This window comes from Ruditapes philippinarum, unplaced genomic scaffold, assembly GCF_026571515.1.
Source record: "Ruditapes philippinarum isolate M1 unplaced genomic scaffold, ASM2657151v2 ctg2662_1_1_1_1, whole genome shotgun sequence".
In the NCBI taxonomy this organism is placed as follows: domain Eukaryota; kingdom Metazoa; phylum Mollusca; class Bivalvia; order Venerida; family Veneridae; genus Ruditapes; species Ruditapes philippinarum.
Genome location: NW_026863937.1, coordinates 36759 through 57081, shown reverse-complemented (window position 1 = coordinate 57081; position 20323 = coordinate 36759). Strand labels below are relative to the sequence as shown.

The following is a 20323-nucleotide window of genomic DNA, read 5'->3' as shown; positions in this document are numbered from 1 at the left end:
TCTTTGCTTATCATGAATTGATTCAGTTAATTAACATGAAGTTTCTCAGCACTATTATCATTTATAACAGGTTCTGTAACTCTGCTACAAATTATTGAAGAGTTATGTTTATCTTTTATAATAAGCAGTTGTTTAATATCTTTGATCTATTTTACACAAGTCTATTAACTTTATTTATGAATGTAAGCCCCTGAAATTAAACAAATACATGTACAATCAAACTTGTAATGAATGAATACCAGAAGTGGTCCCTTAGCCTGCTAGGGGAACTGATTCTATCTATACAACAAGTGCAGACCAAGATTAATAGGCACATCCTGTACATGCCTTCTGATCAAGGTCTGCAGTTTTTATTAATCAGTCGACATATATTGTGAAAAAAATTCCCTTAAAATGAACTGTTTTGTCCAGATTGAAAGTTGGAACATTATAATAGGCTAAAGGTTAATGCATCGGTCTCTTAAGTCAAAGCATGAAAATAAAAGTAAAACAAAATTTGTTTATGATATCTTTGACAGGTGAAAATGGTTGCTAGATGAAAAGATTGATTACAATTAGCTGACTGTTTAGGGATCATTGGAGTGAAGGTCACTTTACACATTAAGGATATACTGTAGAGAGACAATAATCAGGGGGAATTTAAAGTGGTCACTCAATCATGAAAGACAAAAGTCGCTTAATACACTTGGTCTTTTGGGCAAGTTAGACTGTATTATGAATTTTTTATTAAAGAAAGAGGAAGGGTGTTTTTATGATTATAATATTGCATGTATGTTTATCAATAGGTTTGGATCATAGAAGACTTACTCCCATTTTGTAAAAAGTATAGACTCAGAGCAACAGATTTATACATTTGCATAGAATTATAAACATGCAAATAAGAATTAGGTCAAAGTGGCAGTGATCTCTGTATGCAAAAAAAAGCTATTTACATGTAATTTACAATGTTGTTTTTTCTCAGACTTTTGTCTTTAAGTACAAAGAATCATGATAAAATCTCTAAGATAGAACTTTTTATGTTTGATACCATTTAATTTTCAATAAAACATATAAACAATAAAACATATAATGCACAGTCCTAAAGTCTCACATAGTTTGATATTTTTTTCTCATATTTAATCAACAACACTGATTATGATTATATCTATTTTATTAACATAACTATTCTAACACTTAACCTGCTGAATCAAAAAGATATTAGCATTTGCCACTTGTATAGAGCCAGGCCAGCCTGAACTTCCATGCAGTCTGATCAAGTTCTATACTGTTGGCTGAGTAATTCTTGATTATCACCAAAATTGATATTGAACTATTTCAAAAATGGAAGCCGGTCAAATTACTTTTAAGAAATTCAGCTGGTTAATGATTAATGTTTCTATGACTACAGCCAATTAATAGTATGACATATCATATATCATTTCTAATTGTCCAACATTAATTTGATCACTTGTAGCCTGTTTGTCATGTTCCGTCCAAGTACTATGGTTTGATCTTCCCATCTCATAGAGACAGTTTGGGGACGGTAACATACCTTAGACAGCACTTTTAGGTCAACTGCCTCTATATTTGATGTGATTGAAGATTTTGCTTTGTTGTGGATTAGCAGCACCTTCTTTGCCAAGCTTGCACACAGAATGCAGTTTCACAATAATCTCTTTACAATAACTTATTCTTTGGCCATTAAATTGATAACTTTTTTCACAGTGAACCCAAAACCTCACACATGAAATGATTAAGCAGTATAAGAAATATTTTTTTCTGCTGTCAGTTACAATTAATATGATCACCATTTTTGTTGATTCACCAGTCACATAAGAAAAAGGAGTAGAAAACAAAGCTCATTCACCCGATTTATTCGAGCTATATAGTTTGAATGACGTCTCCCATTCGTATCACGCAAAATACATATCTAATAAAACCAAACTTTCCTGGAATTGTTAATAATAGAAATGGTTACAAAAAGTATAATAACTAAGTTATGGATAAACCGCCAATACCCCATGGCACCATTTTCAGGTTAATTCTCTTTCCTTCAGTAAGCCTGTCAGACTCAATGTGAACAAATTTAAGTAGCTTATTATATTTTGATGTTACAATGATTTCATTTTTGTTGAAAAGTGCAACATCCCAAGGATTGCCCTCAAATTTAAGTTGATCAAGTATCTTGAAGTTCTTGTCTAGAAGAACGACCTTTGAGTTTCCATGGTCACATAATATCAGGGAACCGTCTGGAAGGAACAGGGAACCAGTGATGTCACAAGTAGAGTCATTTCCCTCAACATTGATGGAATGATAGGATACACTTTTCTGTCTAAAATGTTCAAATGACATTTTGTGTGTTAGTGTTTCTGGAATAGTTGTTGCAGTTCTTTCATTTTTGTAGTGGTTCAACTTTTTTTCCCTTTTGATTCCAGCATTTTTTTCAATCAAAGTTTCACCAATCATTTTTGCATTTTCTACAGGTTTCAGCCAGCAGTTGTCGTTCTTGCCTTCTGCTGTGTTGTAATTTGTTTCCTTATTTGTAATACCAGGAATTTCATCTTTGCTCAACATATTTTCATGGTGGTCAGAATGTTTTTTGTCATTTTCATATGGACTTTGAGATGATTTTGTGTTCACTTTTTCTTCAATTGTCTTGACTATTTCTTTAACTTTTAACAATTTCTTCGCAACATCTTGTGATTGCTTTCCTTTTTGTACAGACGGAATGTTTTCCTTTAGTGCTGAATAATCTTCTGCAATCTTTTCTAGTTTACATCTTGCCGAAAAAATTGCAGCTGTGTCATTTGATTGTGAAACATTGTGGATACTTTCTTTTAAAGAAACTAAATGATTAATTGCATCAGTAAATATTTGAACTTCTCCTTTCAGTTTCTTTGCATATGTTTTACCTTTTACTTCATTTTCCTCAATTTCACCCGCCAATCTGTCAAAGACCAAATTCATTTCTTTCCTTATAGAATCTAGGTTATCTCTCTGGATTTTATAATAGGTTGCTGTGGAGTCAATATCTTCTATCCGTACTGCTTTAAGTTGTTCAAACTCTGTTTTTATGGCTTCCATTTTCCTGACAGCATTCTCAAATTTACCTTGATCTTCACTGACTGATATCAGTTCAACAATTGATTTATAGTCACAACTTGAATGTTTTCCCATTTTACATAAATTACAAAACACACACTTATGGTTCATGCAAAAGAACTGAACCTCATTCATTTGATGGTTGTCACAAAGTTTCAGTGCTAGTTTTGGTTGTGTTTCCTCTCTTGTTCTTGGCATAGAATCTCCTTGAAGAATGTAATGCTGTCGGAATGCTTGAAATTTCCTGTGAGACTTCAAACATTGTTGACATAGAAATTCATTACAGTCCTGACAAAATGCCCTTGCTTCTTCCTGTATGTCATCAAACTGGCATGGATCACAGTTCATTACTACTGAATCTTCAGATGCACAAAATTCATCATCATACATTTTGACAGTATTATAAACGGTTGATGAAAAACTACATTCAGCCACTGTTTAATCCAAGTTTAAACGTCAATATACATGATGTTTTATCTCCTGATATTTATTTGATATTTATCAAGTGATCAATAAAGTTATCTTACTGTAAAATCATTGATGTTTTTAGATTTTTACACAAGATTCATATAAATATGTAGTTTATATTTAAAATCACAAGTTTAAAACTTATTCAAAATATTGCTCATTTTCAAGGTCAGTTACTTGAATTTGTATTCAGTGCATTCGGTGTAAAATCTGTTATATCAAATTACTTTTTTGTTCATTTTCTAAAAGATAAACATTCACCATTCTGAATTTATTTCCCTAAACAAAGTTTGATTATATATGTTACTGTGCACATATAATTATTGAGGAAATCACAAATGTAGTACTTGTTAAATGTTAAAGTGTTGATTGTTCCAATTGCATTATTTTCTTAGTACCAACTTATCTTTCCTTAATGGTATAAATAAAATTGTTAAATATAAATGCTTGTCTGGGGTATAATTTCTAAACAGTAATTGATATCTTATTTAACCTTCACACAGTTATACATATAGAGAACAGTAAGAAAAAGTGCAATGTTAAAGATGCATATCCTTACATTTTTTTTTAAATCTTTTTAAATATCTTTCTTATTAAATCTTTACCTTTAGTTTTCCGGTTCCGGTTCGAAAAAAATGTTTTGAAATCCTCAGAAAGAAATATCAGTTTGTTCTGTTACATGGATTGTTAATTGCTGGTACAATTTGTGAAAGTGATAATAAAAGTATAAGGGAAATTTTATTTATTATTTTTCGGGGATTTTTTTCTTTTTAAAAGGTTTTTTTTTGAAAAAACTTTGAAATGGGGAATTTGTACCTTTTAAAAACCGGGGGGTTTGGGGGGTTATTTTTTTTCCGCAATTTTGGAAAAGGAAACTTTTTTTAAACGTACTTCTTTTTCGTTTTTTGGCAAAATCAAACTTTCCCATAAGATTTTTTCAGTGATTGTGAAAAAAAACGAAACGCCCAAAAAATTTTCCCCCCTTTTAAAACGCGAGGGGGAAAAACTTTTTCCGTTTTCGGGCTTTTTTTACCGTTAACCCCTTCCAAATTTAATTTACAATGATTGGGGAGGAAACTAGAAAAAAAGGGGCCCGCTTTTTCTCCCGTCATTTGGGGTAAAACCTGGGACTGAGGGGGAGTGAGGGGCCCAGACTTTTAAAAAGACAGTGGGAAAAAAGTACGTTTTTTTGGAAAAGGAAAAAAGGCCGGGGGGCCTTTATTCTGTTTAAAAAAGGGGGTTTAAAACAAGGAAAAAAAAGGGAAAAAAAGGAAAAAAATTTGAAGGGGAACTTCTTAAAGGGCCATTGGCGTAGAAAAAAATTTGACCCTTTTTAAAATGGGGGAAGGGTTTGGGAAAAAAAATTGCTCCCAAAAAAATAAAACCACTTGCCCTTAAAAAAAAATCTTTTCAAAAAAACCAAAAAAAATTTTGTAAAACTAAAAATTTGGAATTCTGTTAAAAAATTTTGTTTTTAAAACGGGAATCGAAATTTTAGAAAGGGGGGGAGGGTTCCATGGATAAAAAAGAAAAGGGAAAATTTAGAAAAAAAAAAACTTAAAAAGGGGAAAAAAAAAACCCAAAAAAAGCCCTCTAAAATTTGGAAAATCTAACGGAAGCCCAACAAATTTTTCGGGAAAAAAATCCCCGGGGTAAAATTTCTGAGGGAATTTTCTACTTTGATGGGTAAAAAAAATTTAAAGGCTTGGGGGGCAGTTTTTGGGCCCGTGGGAAATTTTACTTTTTCCGAAATTTTTTGGGTTTTTTTAAGGGGAAAACAAAAAACCGTCATTTCACCCAAAAAAACCCAAAAGGGAAAAATTTTGGTTTTTAAAAAACAATTAAAAAAAAAAACGGGGTTCTAAAACTAAAGTACCCCAATGTTTTAATTTTGGACCCCGGGGAAACATCTTTCTGGGAAAATACTTTTTCCCAAGGCAAAAAAAAGGGGGAATATAGTAAAATTTGTTCGAGGGAAAAAACCCAAAGTTTTACTTTTTTAAACATAAAAAAAACCCAATTTTGGGGCCCAATTTTTTTAAATTTTAATTAAAGGGTTTTGGACCTTACAAAGGGATTAAAAAAAGAATTTGCTTTTTCCGCGTCCCGTTTAAAAGCCCCAAAAAAAACCCCCGAAAAAAAAGGCCCCATGGTCACAGGGAGGGGCGGGGTTTTTAACTTTTCCCATTTAAAATTTTCAAAGGGTAAAGGGAAAAAACCTTTTTCCTGCTAAATTTTGGCCTTTTTAACCGGGAAAAATTTTCCCCAAGGTTAAGGGGGGTTAAAATCACCAGGAAAAACCCCCCCCAGGGGCCAAAAAACCGGGGCCAACCCATTTAAAAAAAAAATCGTTTAAAACTTTTTTGTGTTTTAAGGGGGCCCAATTTTAGAAAATTGGGTTTTGGGGATTTTTTAACCAAAATTTCAGTAAACCAAAACTTTGTTTTTTTTTTTTTTAGAAAAAAGGGGAACAAAGTTTTTTTGTTTTGTTTTTTTTAAAATTTTTTTAGCTTAAGAGGGTTGGGGATCGGGGAAAAAATTTTCCTTTTTTTTTTCCATTTTTTTAAAAGAATTTTTTTGAAACGGGGGGAAACCTAAAAAAAACACCGGGAATTTTTTTTTGGGGAAAAATTTTTAAGGTTTACGTTTTTTAAAAAAAAATTTTATTTTTTGTTTTTAAAATCCCCGGAAAACGTAAAACCTTTGGAACGTTTTTTTTTTCGGGCAAAATTTTTTTTCTTTAAAAAATATTTTTTTCCCTTTTTAAAAAAGCCCATTTTTAATTTAATTTTAAAACATAAACAAATTTTTTTAAATTTTTTTCCCCCCTTTTCTTTCCTTTTAAATTTTTCCCTTTTGGGGAAAAATAAAAACCGGGGTTTTAAATTTTTTTTGCTTTTTTTTTTCTTTTTTTAACTTTTAAGGGAAGGAAATCCCCCAAAAACCTTTTATTTACCCAAAAAAATTTTATTTACTTTTTCCAATATTGGGGGTTTTGTTTTAATTCTATAAAAAAAAGAAGTTTTTTATTTTTTTTTCCCTTGAAAAAAAAAATTTTTTAGCTTTTTACTTTTGTAGGGAAAATACCCCCGGGTTAAAAGCCCCCCGGGGGAAAAAAAACAGAAATTTGAAAACATTAAAAATCTCTTTTTGGGGGTTTTTTAAATTTTCCCCTTAAAGACCATTGAAAATTTTAAAGGGCCCCCATGTGGGATATTATTTATGTATTTAATTTTATATTTTTTTTAATTTAAAAACTTGATTTTAAAGTTTTAAAATATTTTTTTCCCGTACCACATAACGAGAAAAAATTAAAAAATGTTCAGATGTAAAAAATATATTTGTTTTTAAAATTTTTTAATTTTTTAAGGGTTTCCCTTTTTTTTAAAGGGTTTATTTCAACAAAATTTAAACCAACCAACCCCTTTTTGGCCTTTTAAAAAAAAACCCAGATTGTTTTTAAAAAACCCACTGTTTTGGGTTTTTTTGTTTTTAAAACATTATTATAGTTACAAAAAATTTAAAAAATTCCCTTTTAAATTTTGCATAAAAAAAATGTATAAAAAAAAATTTTCCCAAGAGATTTAAAATTTGGTTTTTCCCTTAAAATTAAATGAAAATAATAAAACTTTTTAAAAGTTTAAAAATTTTTCCCCACAAAAACTCCCTCTTTTTTCTTTTTTTGTTTGGGAAAAAAAGGGGGCATTTAAAAAAGGGGGAAAAATTTAAACTTTTTTTAAATTTCCCCACTAAAATTTGCCCTTAAAAAAAGGGTTTTGTAAAAATAGGGAAAAAAAAATAAAAAAATTGGTTTGGGAGATTTATGTTTTTTCATTCTTTTAAATATAATAAAAAAAAACTGTTATATTTTAAAATTTCCCCTTTTAAATTTACTCTTATAAATTTTTTTTTCTTTTTGGGAAAAATGGGAAGCAGTACAAAAAATTTAACCCAACTTTTTTAAATTTCACCCCAAAATTTTTCTTAAAGGGTTAAAAAAGGAAATATACAGTTATTTTGAACTATTTTTTTGGGTTTAAAATATTTGGGGATTTTAATTGTGTAGGAAAACAATTTTTTTTTCGTGTTTTTTTAAAAGATGGGTTTATTATGAAACAAAAAAACAAAACCACATGTTTTTAATTTTTTCTGCGGGGTAAAAAAAAACCTTTACTTTTTTAAAAAAACCAAGGGGTTTTACCAAAAAGAAAAACTTTTTTTACTTTTTATTGTTTTAATTTGGGGAATTTTCATGAAAAGGGGAATTTTTTTTTTCCGATAAAAAAAAATATTTTTTTTTGATTTTTTTTAAAAAAAATCTTTTCTTTTTAAAAAGGGGGTTTTTTGGGGGAAAAATTTTAAATTTTTTTAGTAATGGGGGGAAAAAGCAGTTAAAAAAAAATTTTGTTTAAAACCCTTTTAACCAAAATTTTTGGGGGTTTCTTTATTTTTTTTTTTCCTTTTTTTATTTAAAATACGGGGCCCGGGGTTTAAAAAAACAACTCGTAAACTATGTTTTTTAAAAAAAAAAATATATTTTTTGAAAAATGAAATTTGGGGTAACCATAAAGATTAAAAAAAAAAAAATAAAAATTTTTAAAATTTGTTTAAAAAACTTTTTTCGGAAAATATTTTTAAATTACGATTTTTTTGGAATCCCATTTTTCTATTGGGAAACATACTGTACTTTTTTTTAAAAATAACTTTTTTTGGTTTGTATTTGGGTTTGTTTTTCCTTTTTGGTTTGGGGGTTCAAGTTTTTTGATGGGGCTTTTATTTTTTTTAAAAAAATAAATTTGTTAAAAATTGGGAAAAAGGGGAAAAAATTTTTGGAAATACAAAAAAGGCTTTTTCCTTTAAAAAAATTTTTTTAAATTTAAGTTTTTTTACTGCAAAAAAATATTAAAAATTTTTAAGGGAAAAAACCCGAAATTTTATTAATTTTTTGCCTTTTCATGAAAAAGGGAAAAAAAAAGGTTTTTTCAATAAAAATCTTTTTTAACAATTTTAATTCTTTTTTCTCCTTTTTAACTTTTAAGAGGGAATTTTTAAAATTTTGTTGATGAAAAAATTTTTTAAAAAAAAAGAACATTTTTGGGATTTTCCCAAGGTGGGTTTAAACAAAAATTTTTAACCAAATAAATTTCTTTAGTAAATTAAAATAGTTTTTCAATTTGGAAAAAAATGTCCCTTTTAATTTTTAAAAAGGGGGTTTGGGGCCAAAAGGGTGGAATGGAAAATTTTTTAAATTTAAAAGCGGAAAAAAAGTACAAAAAAAAAAGCTTAGGATTTTGGGTTTTTCTTATTAATACTCTTTTTTTAATTTTTAAAAATTTTTGGGGGGAATTTAAAAAAAAATTTAAATTGGGTGGAAAATTTTGGAAAAAAGGGAATTAAAACCCCCTTAGAAATCGGGGAAAAAAGGGTTGATAAATTTTATTAAAGGGTTTTTTTGGCTCCAAAAAAAAAGGGAACAAAAATAAATTTTTTTCAATTTTTATTAAAAAAACCAAAATTTTGAAAAATTTTAGGGGGACAAAAAATTAACAAAACTATTTGGCGGGGGGTTTTTAATTTTACTGTTATTAATCTTTTTTTTAGCAAACAAAACATTTAAAAAGTGTTACAAATAAAAAAAACCCTTTTTTTAAAAAGGGTTAAATTTAAAAATTTTAAATTGTTTCCCAATTTTGATTTTTTGGGGGATTTTTGGGGGGGATTTCCCCTTAAAATCCGGGAACCCAAAAACTTTTTATTTTGGGCCCTTTTTTCTTTAAAAACCCCCAACCAATTTCTGCAAAAAAAACCGGGGAAACTATTTTTTTTTTTCCCCATTGTGCTCTAAAAATTTATTTAACGGGGATTTTTCCAAAAAAAAAAATTTGGGTTTAAATCAGTTTCTTTTTTTTTGATTTTTGGCTTTCAAAAGGGTTTTTTTTCAATGAAAAAAGGGGGCCCAGGATATTTTAAAACTTAACAATTCTTTTAAAAATTTTTGGGGGCCCACTGATTTTAAAAAAATAAAAAAAAAAATTTTCTTTTCCCAAAAAAGGGAAAATAGTTTTTCATTTAATGCCCAAAAAGGCCAAATTTTCCCAAACGTTTTTTTGGGGGAAATTTAAATTAAAGGGGGCCGGGAATTAAAGAGAGGGAAAACTTTTCAAAAAAGGGTTTAGCTTTAAAAAAGAAAAAATTTGGATTCTTGGGGAAATAAAAGCTTTGAAATTTTTTTTCAAAAAATTTGGGGGTTTCTGGAAAAAAAAATTTGGAATTTAAAAATCCCAAAGAAAATAATTTTTTTAAAAATAGAAAATTTTTTAAAAATCTAAAAAAAAGAAAAAAAATTTTCTTTGATCTTATTGAAAAAGGGGGAATTTAAAGGTTTTTTTCCGGGTAAGGGGGGTTTTCCAGAGAAAAAAAAAAAAAAAAATTTTGGGGGCAAAACCTTGGGAAAAAAAAAAATTGTTGAACAAAAAAAAATTTTGGGGCCAACAAAAAGATAAAAAAAAATTTAAACTTTGAAAAAATCAAAAAAAAAAAAATTTTGGGGGATTTAAGATTAAAAAATTAAATAAAAAAAAGATTTAAAAAATTAAAAAGATTGCGAAAAATCAAATTTTTTTGAAAAATTGGAAATTTAAAATATTTTAGAACAAAAAAAATGAATAGGGGAAAAAGGGTTTCATTTTTTTAACAAAAAATTAAAAAATTGCTAAATTTGGGCTAAAAAAGGGGCCCTTTAAAAATAAAAAGGGGTCCGGGGGAAAATTTTAACGGAATTAAATTTTTAAATTTTTAAAAAAATTTATTTTTGGAATGATCTAAAAAAAAAAATTTATCTTTTAAATTTTTTTCTAAACTACTTCTTTTTTAAAGGGGGAAATTTTTTAACGGAATTTTAAAAAAACAAAAAAAAATTTTTTTTACTCTTTTTTCCAAAAAAAGGGGAAAAAAGGGGAAAACAGGTTTATTCAAAAAAAAATTTTGGGGGGTTTTCCAAATTTCTCTTTATTTAAATTGTGGGATTTCAAAAAAATTGGGGAAAAAAAAAGGAAATTGAAATTTAAAAATAAAAAACCAAAAAACCTTCCCAATATTACCCCAGTTCCGGGAACAAAAAAGGGGCCTTTACCCCAAAAAGGTAAATATTTTGGGGGAAAATTTTTAAAAATTTTTACAAAAAAAGAAAAATCAAATTTAAATAAAAAATTTTAATTTAAAAAAAAAGGGTTTTAAATTTTTTTCTGATTTTAAATTTAAAACCCTTTTGAAAGGTTTTTTTGGGCCCCAAAACCCTTTTTTAAAAAAAAATTGGTTATTAAAATTTAAAAATTTTCCTTTCAACATTTTTAAAAAAAGGGGGTTTGGGGGCCTTTTTTTTAAAAAAGTTTGCAAAATCGTGTTTTTAACTTTTAATTAATTTGGTAAATTCTTATTTCCCGTTTAAAAATTAAAAAAAGGCGTGGGGGAAACCCAAGGGGGGCCCTTTTATCTCCTTACCTTTTTTTATTTTTTTTTGTATGGGAATTTTTATTTCCCCAAAATTAAATTTTTTCCCCAAAAAAATGAAGATTTTTAAAAAGGGCCTTTAAAGATGGGAAACTTTGAAAAAAAAAACCAAAAAAACCCATTTTTTTTCCGGGGATTTTGCATTTTTTTAAAAAACTGATGGAAAAAAAAGGGAATTCGTTTTCAAAAACCATTTTATTTCAAAAAATTTAAAAAAAAATTTTTCAAAATATCGGGGCCTTTTTAAAATTGAAAAAAAGATAAATTTTAACTTTTTTAAAAAAATTGGGGAAATTTTTAAAAAAATTACTCTTTTATCAATTTTTTTTGAAATTTTGAAAAAATAATTTTTAAAGGGGACTTTCGGGAAAAAAGTTTGGGGCAGGGCTCGGTAAAAAATTTTAAATTTAAAAACATAGACAAAATTTGGCTTAATTTTATTTTAAGGGGTTAAAACCAGGGAAAAAAAAAAAAAAAAAAAAAATTTTTTAAAATTTTTCAAAACAAATTTTTAAACCAAAAATTTGAAAAGAGGTTCGTTTAAATTTGTTTGCTTTAAAATGGAAAACGGGGAAAACAAGTTTTTTAAAAAAAATTTTTAAACCCGTTTTTTTAAAAATTTTTGCAATCCCCAAAATTTTATTTATCCTTTCTCACGTTTTAAAAAACCCCAAAGGGCCCCAAAGAAATTTCATACATAAAAAAAAAAAAAAGGGTTTCTTTAAAACCTTTTTTTAGGGGGACGGGGAAAAAAATATAAAAGAGAAAAAGATTTTTTTCCAAAGGTTTTCCCAAAAAACAGGGGGGCCTTTAAAATTTTAAGACTTTTTAAAATTTTTTTTATATTCCTTAAAATTTTTCCCGGGGGGTTAAAAGGGCTTTTAAAATTGGGGCCAGGAAACCCCTTTTCCCAAAAGGGGTTAAAAAGAATTTAAAATTAAAAATATTTTTTAAAATAGATTTTGGGAAAAAAAAATTTTTCATTTTTAAAAATGTAATTTTTTTTAAACAAAAGGGGGATTTTAAAAATTTGGGGTTTTAAATTTTCTACTTTTTTTAAAAGATTTCCCTAAAAGTGCTTCGTTAGGGAAAAACTTTAAAAAAGAAAAAAAAAACGGAGTTTGGAAAAGGGAAATTTTTAAAAGGGAAAAACAAAAAAGGGAATAAAAAAAACTAAGTAAAAAACCATTTTGTTTTCTGTAAAAGGGGAGGGGAAAAAAAGGGGCTTTTTAATCTTTATTTAAAAACATTTTATACGTTTTATAGGAAAAAAAATTTTTTTAGCTTTAACGAAATAAAAAAAAACCCTTTTTTTGGAAATACCCAATAAAACTTTTTAAAAACTACTTTTTTTTTAAAAACTCTTTTAAAAATTTTGGGCATCCCAAAGGGGAAGGGGAAAAAAAAAATTAAAAATCTAAAGGGGGAAAAAACCAATAAAAAAGCTAATAAAATTTAAAAATTTTTGTTTAAAAATTAAAAACCTAAAAATTTAAAACCCTTTTGGCCAAATAAAAAAAAAAACCTTTTAAAAATTAAAAAAACCGGGCCAAATTTAAATTTTTTTTAACTTTTGGGCTTTTTTCAAAAAAAAACAAAAAAAAAACAAAAATTTCCATAAAGAAAAACAAAGGGGGAAAGTTTTGAACTCTCGGGGGCAACTTTGAATGGAAAAATTTTTCCATTAAAAATTAAAAAAAACTTTTAAACCTTTTTGATTCCCAAAAACTTCAAATTTTTCCCGAAAAAATTTTTTCTTTCCCGTATTTTTGCCAAACAAGGGAAAAAAATTTTTAAAATTTTTATAAGAGGGGGTTTTCAATTTTATGGGGAATTTTTGGGAAAAACTGGGGCCACCAAAAATTTTAATGAAATTTTTCCAAATTTTTTGGGAAAATTTGGCTCAAAAAATTAAAAACCCTTTTTTTGGTTTTAAAATTTCGGGGGTTTTTTTTTAAAAATTTCAAAATATTTCCCGGGGGAAAAACAAAAAAATTTTTTGGGATCATAGGGAAACTGTTCAGTTTTTTTGTAAGGGTAAAATATTCAAAAAAATTTAAAATTTCCAAAATTTTCCCTTTAACCCTATATTTTACTCAAAGGTAGATTTTTTAATTTTTTAAAAAAAAAAATACCGGGAAAACCAAAAACCAAATTTTTTAAAAGTAAATTTTTTAAAAATTTTTTTCTTAGAATAAATTTAGTTTGGGAAAGGGGAATTTCCATTTTTTAAAAATTAAAAAATAAGGTCGAGGGTTCCCTTTAAACAACAAAATGAAAGAAATTTTTCACCTTTTTCAAAAAACATATGGGGGAGGGCTGGGGGGTCTTTTTAAAATTTTTTACACGCTTGCTTTTGGAAAGGGCTTTTTTTTTTTTTTAAGGGAAAAAAAAAACTAATTAAAATAAAAAAAATTTAACTAAAATCTTTGCTTTTAAAAATTATTTTTTCCCCTTTTTTTAAACAAATCATTTTAAATCATTTTAAATTTTTCCTTAAAGGTTTTTTACAAAAATTTTTTTTCCTAAATTTTTAACCCATTTTTTTATTTTTTGAAATTTAAACCCAATTTTTTTAATTTTTGTTTGAAAAATTTGTTTTTATTTTTAAAAATTTTGAAAATTGTTTTTTTAAAAAAGGGGATAAAAAAGGAAAAAATTTAATAAAAAAAACAAAAAAACTTTACCTTTAACTTGCTGGCTGCAACAGACCAAGATCAACCGGTACATCCAACTGATGTTCTTATTAAGTAGGAACTTACTTCCGATGGTTTTCTAACTTTGGGTGTAAAAAGGGCTCACTTTTGTCAAGGTCACTGGCTGTAAATAAATAGAGGATATTCAAGTTTTTTCTATAAATACATGATTTATTTTCATCGAGTGGTATGAAAATAAATATTTCATGAGTGGCGGTAGCCACGAGTGAAATATGGTAATTTTCATGCCACAAGATGAAAATTAATCATGTATTTATAGAAAAAACTTGAATTTTCTGTTTATTATATATATTTTTCTCTTTTTTTGCTATAAAATTTGAAAGACTTTCCCTTAAATTTTGTGTAATAGCAGAATTTAAAAGAAAGTAGTCCGGCAAGACACCAGTGAAAATACGGAAAATATGTTTCACTAGTGAAAAATAAATTTTTACAGTGAAAATACGGAAAATGAAAATACGCATTTTATTTCATCAATATTTCTCAATATTTCATTTATAAGTATATAATAAAGATTGTTTTCACTTTTTGCGCATACAGCATTTGTTAATTGGCTGATGTCTTTAATATTTATTATGTAGGCACCTTGTGTGGTCCTCTTACTTTGAGCAGAAAAAGGGGTCACTTGCGTCAATGTCACAAGTGCTTGAAACAGATTTTTACTCTTGCTGATATAAACATTTATTACTATGATGCAATATTCAGTGCAGTGAAGTGTGTATGTTTCAGGGGTATAGACTGGTTATAACAGGTCACAGTCTTGGAGCAGGTGTAGCTGCTTTACTAGCACTAGAGTTAAGATCCATATATCCAGATCTGATCTGTTTTGCGTATGCTACACCAGGGGAGCTTGTCAGGTATTTATACCACTGTACTTATTTACCAGTAATACTAAAGCTATTTCTATATCTTATAGAGGATATTGAATGAGTGTAGTTTAATACTAAATTATTGAACGAGTTGAATAAAATCATATTATGCGAGCCTCTGGCGAGCATAATATTGTTTTATTCAACGAGTTCAATAAATTTAGTATTGAATCTACATGAATATAATATTCTTTTTATCACATCTATAAAATAAGAACAGTAAACTGTTAAAATGAGTAATTTTTCAATGACGGGCCTATAGTGTAACGCTAACATTAGCGCGCTTTAACGCTGTGTTTATATATAGCGCAAATGACGTCAAGTCAAAGTGTTATTACACTAGTGTAATATCGTTTTTATTAAATGGCTTTATTACACTCCTGCGCCGCGGATAATTTGATAAATCTAGTTATGATGTTTGTGAATATTTATTATATTTGTTATTTCAGAAGATTACTAAAAATTTAAGGTACAATAGTGTCTTTGGTTATTTGTATGGTTGAAACATTTGTTTAAGCTATGTTTAAGCTTAATTATTAAAGAAGATCTTGTATTATATTAATCAAGTATTGGTGTCATATGAGGGAACATGGTTGTGACCAGAGTACTGGACTCAAACCAACTATTCCCTGGTTGAGAGGCAGACACATTAACCACTAGAGACACTGACAAACACATCTTTTGAATATTGCTTAAGAAGCTCAATAAGTGTAATGTAAGTGTTCTGCTTTGAGTTTATAATCATTGATTGTCACTATAAAAGATTTTGTAATCAAAATGCCTACTGAAATCGTTTTCATTATTTTTCAGTGATAGTTTACTATCATATACTGAGGAGTTTATCTGTACTGTAGCTCTTGGTTATGATGTTGTGCCACGTCTTGGACTTGTAGAAGCAATTAAATTAAGAATTGATATATTAGAAGCCATCAGAAATTGTTCATTACCAAAGGTATTAGTTGATGTATCATTATTCATTATTTCTGGCTTGTAGGAAGAACTTTAGAAATAATAATTATATTGATAATGTTTTATATTATTCGACTAAGCTTTTATTTCTTACCAGTATGGGTTCTGAGGATTCCTTTAAGTCATGATATTTTTTTTAACTTTTTATACATTGCCTTCTGTTACTTTTCATGGATGCACATTATTGTAAGAAAAGATAAATTTTTTAAAGTTTATAAATCCCATTATTTAGTAAATCATTTAACTTTAAACATTCATCATTCATGTTGTCATGATAAGATCATTCTGTAGGCACATTAACCACTCAGCAATGCCAATTATGAATTCTTTTATGTTTGTAAACAATCCAGCTTGCTTTACAGACTATGGTTTTCTTTGGTTTAATAATGAAATAATAATGCATTTGTGATTTTTCTCAAAACATTATCCTGGAAAGTTGCAGTAACAATGGCCTTGATATGTGATAATGTTAGTAAAGCTACATTAATATGAAATGAAAACATATTACATAATTCAGTTTTTTATATGAAATGGTTGTTTTTGACAGCACCAAGTGATAGCAGGGAAATGTTGGACAAAGATATTTGGAAAAGCTGATTTAGATCATTTACCAACTGTTCATACAGAACTTAAATCTGCTAAATGGTTCGATGTAAGTTGTTTTGTAATTTTAATGTAATTGATACAAAATAAGGAAATTACTAAAATATCTTATGTTAATAAAATTATCTGTGGTGAACAAATCTTCAAAAAACAGAATAGAGCAAAACATTTCGACGTTTAATGTGAAGTTATTTGCCAAATGCTTTTACATCTGCATTTCATTTATTATATATTCATCAGATATTGAACAGCTTTTATGACTTAAATAAAAACCATATGGCACAGTCATGCGTATATTTTGATGACTTGTGTGTTTTACAAACATAAACACATGCTTAATTTAAGTGGTATCAGCATGTTAGTAAAAACTGATTCTATTTTTACGGTAAACTGTTCTTATTTTGATGAATAGAATATAAATTTGATGTAGCTTCCTCATTTAATTGAACTTATAGAATAAAATAATATTACGCTCATCTGAGGTTTGTGTTATATAATTTTATTCAACTTTTCCAATGAATTCAGTATTGAATTTATACTCATTTAATATCCTCAATGGATTAATTTGAAAATTTGACTTGCAAATGATCATGTTAAGAACTTAACCCATTACTTCATATACACGCCTTTTAACGCCTTTTTCACCCCCCCCCCCTTTTTGTTGTCTCAAATGATGAAAAAATGCCTTATTTAGGCCCCAAACACTTGTTTTTGTTTGAGAAATGTTGTTAAAAAAATTGACCTCTTTTTCGGCGCGGCCCCCCAACCAAAAGATACATCAGGGGGTTGCCAGAAGGGGGATGTGCCCCCTTCTGTTTTGGGGGGTTTGAAGGGGGGCGGAGTCCCCCTCATCGCCAAGAAAATTTTGGACTTGTGAGAGGCTGTAAATGACCCCAGATTGATCATAAGGTAACGTGTAACCAACGCTGAAAAGCATTTGACTCTATATCAATCCATTGATAAGTTGCAGCACTTTGAAATCAATTTTGATGGAAAAAATCAACGCAAAATAGTGATTTTTGGCAATTTTGAGATGTCCCCTCGTTGCCATGGTAACAGAAAATTTAAGTCTGAGCATGTTGTTGCAAGGACAATGGTCCAGTCAACATTTGTGCCAAGTTTGATTAGTGTTGAAGCAGTTTTTATAGTATTATAGCAATTTGAACTTGTAACGGGAGACTTTTCAATGAAAACAGCCATTTTTCACAAAATGCTCATGAAGCAATGGGTTAATGAAAAAAATAAAAAAATCTACAAAACAACAATTTTTCTTCAAATTTATATGACAGGCCATGTTTAAACATGAAAAAACGCGATTTAGGGTAATTTCAAGTATTTTCATCATTTTCAGTTAAAGAACATTTTCTCTGGCAGTCTACAGAAAACACTTTTTTTTGTGTGTTTATAAACAAGAAGTATACATTTTTTTTACTTTTTTTCAGCAATATATAATTGAAGAGACTTTAGAAAAGGAAAAAATCATAGCAAATTTTGAGCCTCTGTATCCTCCTGGACAGATATTACATGTTCTAGAGAAAAAAGATTCTAACAGGTTTGTCAGGTCTCTTTAGTACAATTATTTTCATATACTGTAAAACCCCGATTTAACGCCCCCGGGGGCATAACATTTTTCAAATCGTTTAATTAAGATAAAAAAAAAAGGATTGTCAGAAAAAAAAAGGTAATTTTATGAAATACTATTAGTATCATAAAGCCCAGGAAATAATAATTAAATTTTAAGATGACTAAATTATCTCAACCTTACCTTAATACCTTAATTCTCTTGTTGTAGATCTTGTCATAATTGCTATTAATTTTGTAGAATAAAAGATGCATTTAAGATATTTTGCTATGACAGCTTGACTTCATTCCATTTCAGAGCGTGGAATGCATCACCAGAATATTATGCGGAATGGACTGACCGTCAGACATTTGCAGAGATAGTTTTAAGCAAGCGTATGATAGCACATCATTTTCCTGACACATTATTGTATGCTTTAAGACAGCTTGCTGAACATGACCACCTAGACCTGAAGAAAGACAACTAGTAATATGCAAAAGCATACTATTTTTGATAAATTTTGGCAATGTTTTCTGTGTTTACACAAATTCTTAGATGATTTGACAAATTCATATTTTTATCAGTTATTGCTTAAGTTGGAGGGTTGATCGTCAGTTATAATAGGTGTATCTCAATAAATTGTGCCATTTATTGTAAATTGTGCCACTTATTGTCAGTGTATGCAATTTACAAAATAGTAGTGTGCTTTTATTGGTTACATAAGCTTGATTTCCTTGTTAATTACCCTAGAGGAGAATATTATGTACCTGATATGACATCCTGTTGACAATTAATTGGTAGATCTTTTTTTTTAGCACTATGGATTATTCTGATGTGATATTCTGTATACAGATTGGCATATCACTTACTGCAATAATTTTAGATATAATTCACTGTGAGAATTTTACATTGATTTAATATACTGTATACAGATTGGCATATCTAGCACTGTGAGAATTTTACATCAATTATATATACTGTATACAGATTGGCGTGTCTCACACTGCGAGAATTTATACATTAATATAATATACTGTATACAGATTGGCATATCTCAAATTGCGAGAATTTTACATTGATATAGTGTACTGTATACAGATTGACATATCTCACACTGCGAGAATTTTACATTGATATAGTATACTGTATACAGATTGGCATATCTCAAATTGCGAGAAATTTACATTGATATAGTGTACTGTATACAGATTGGCATTTCTCAAATTGCGAGAATTTTACATTGATATAATATACTGTATACAGATTGGCATATCTCAAATTGCGAGAATTTTACATCAATTATATATACTGTATACAGATTGGCATGTCTCAAATTGCGAGAATTTTACATTAATATAATGTACTGTATACAGATTGACATGTCTCAAATTGCGAGAATTTTACATTAATATAATGTACTGTATACAGATTGGCATATCTCAAATTGCGAGAATTTTACATTAATATAATGTACTGTATACAGATTGGCATGTCTCACACTGCGAGAATTTTACATTGATATAATGTACTGTGTACAGATTGGCATAATTATCTCAAATTGCGAGAATTTTACATTGATATAGTGTACTGTATACAGATTGGCATATCTCAAATTGCGAGAATTTTACATTGATATAATGTACTGTATACAGATTGGCATGTCTCACACTGTGAGAATTTTACATTGATATAATGTACTGTATACAGATTGGCATGTCTCACACTGTGAGAATTTTACATTGATATAATGTACTGTATACAGATTGGCATGTCTCACACTGCGAGAATTTTACATTGATATAATGTACTGTATACAGATTGGCATATCTCAAATTGCGAGAATTTTATATTGATATAATGTACTGTATACAGATTGGCATATCTCAAATTGTGAGAATTTTACATTGATATAATGTACTGTATACAGATTGGCATATCTCAAATTGTGAGAATTTTACATTGATATAATGTACTGTATACAGATTGGCATGTCTTACACTGTGAGAATTTTACATTGATATAATGTACAGTATACAGATTGGCATGTCTCACACTGTGAGAATTTTACATTGATATAATGTACTGTATACAGATTGACATACTCACACTGCGAGAATTTTACATTGATATAGTGTACTGTATACAGATTAACATGTGTCACACTGTCAGAATTTTACAAGCTTTATTTGTTTTTATCATGTATAAAGTTCAGATAGAGATAAAAAAATTGTTCTTTTAAAACATGTTTTCCTTTTTATGTTTATGTTAGATTTTCTAGTTTTATTTATTATTTTTACTTTACCTATGTATCCTGTATATCCAAATACTTCAACCACATTATTTAATTTCTATAACATCCTACAGTGATGCCAGTAAATGCTTATGTTTGGGCCACTTGGCCTGTATATATATCAACATTCTTGGTTTATAATATAAACTTTATTAATGTATAAATGTTTCAATCTTTTAGCTATATTTTGTTTTAATGTGAATTTATTTTAATGATTTTTAGATTAACTGTTTAAAGGATGAAGTCACCTTTGAAGAAG

General features: G+C 28.3%; 1 protein-coding gene across 2 annotated transcripts in view; it reads left to right on the top strand.

Moving 5' to 3' along the window:
* LOC132723886 (diacylglycerol lipase-beta-like) overlaps positions 1–19828 on the top strand; it is a 43790-nt gene extending 23962 nt beyond the window's left edge. For both annotated transcript variants that reach the window (XM_060708689.1, XM_060708690.1), the window contains exons 11-15: positions 14502–14629; positions 15452–15593; positions 16158–16262; positions 17656–17765; positions 18093–19828. In XM_060708689.1, coding sequence (XP_060564672.1) covers positions 14502–14629; positions 15452–15593; positions 16158–16262; positions 17656–17765; positions 18093–18261 — 654 coding nt within the window. In that variant the 3' untranslated portion in view covers positions 18262–19828. The remainder of the gene's footprint in view (positions 1–14501; positions 14630–15451; positions 15594–16157; positions 16263–17655; positions 17766–18092) is intronic.
* The last annotated feature ends 495 nt before the right edge of the window (positions 19829–20323 follow it).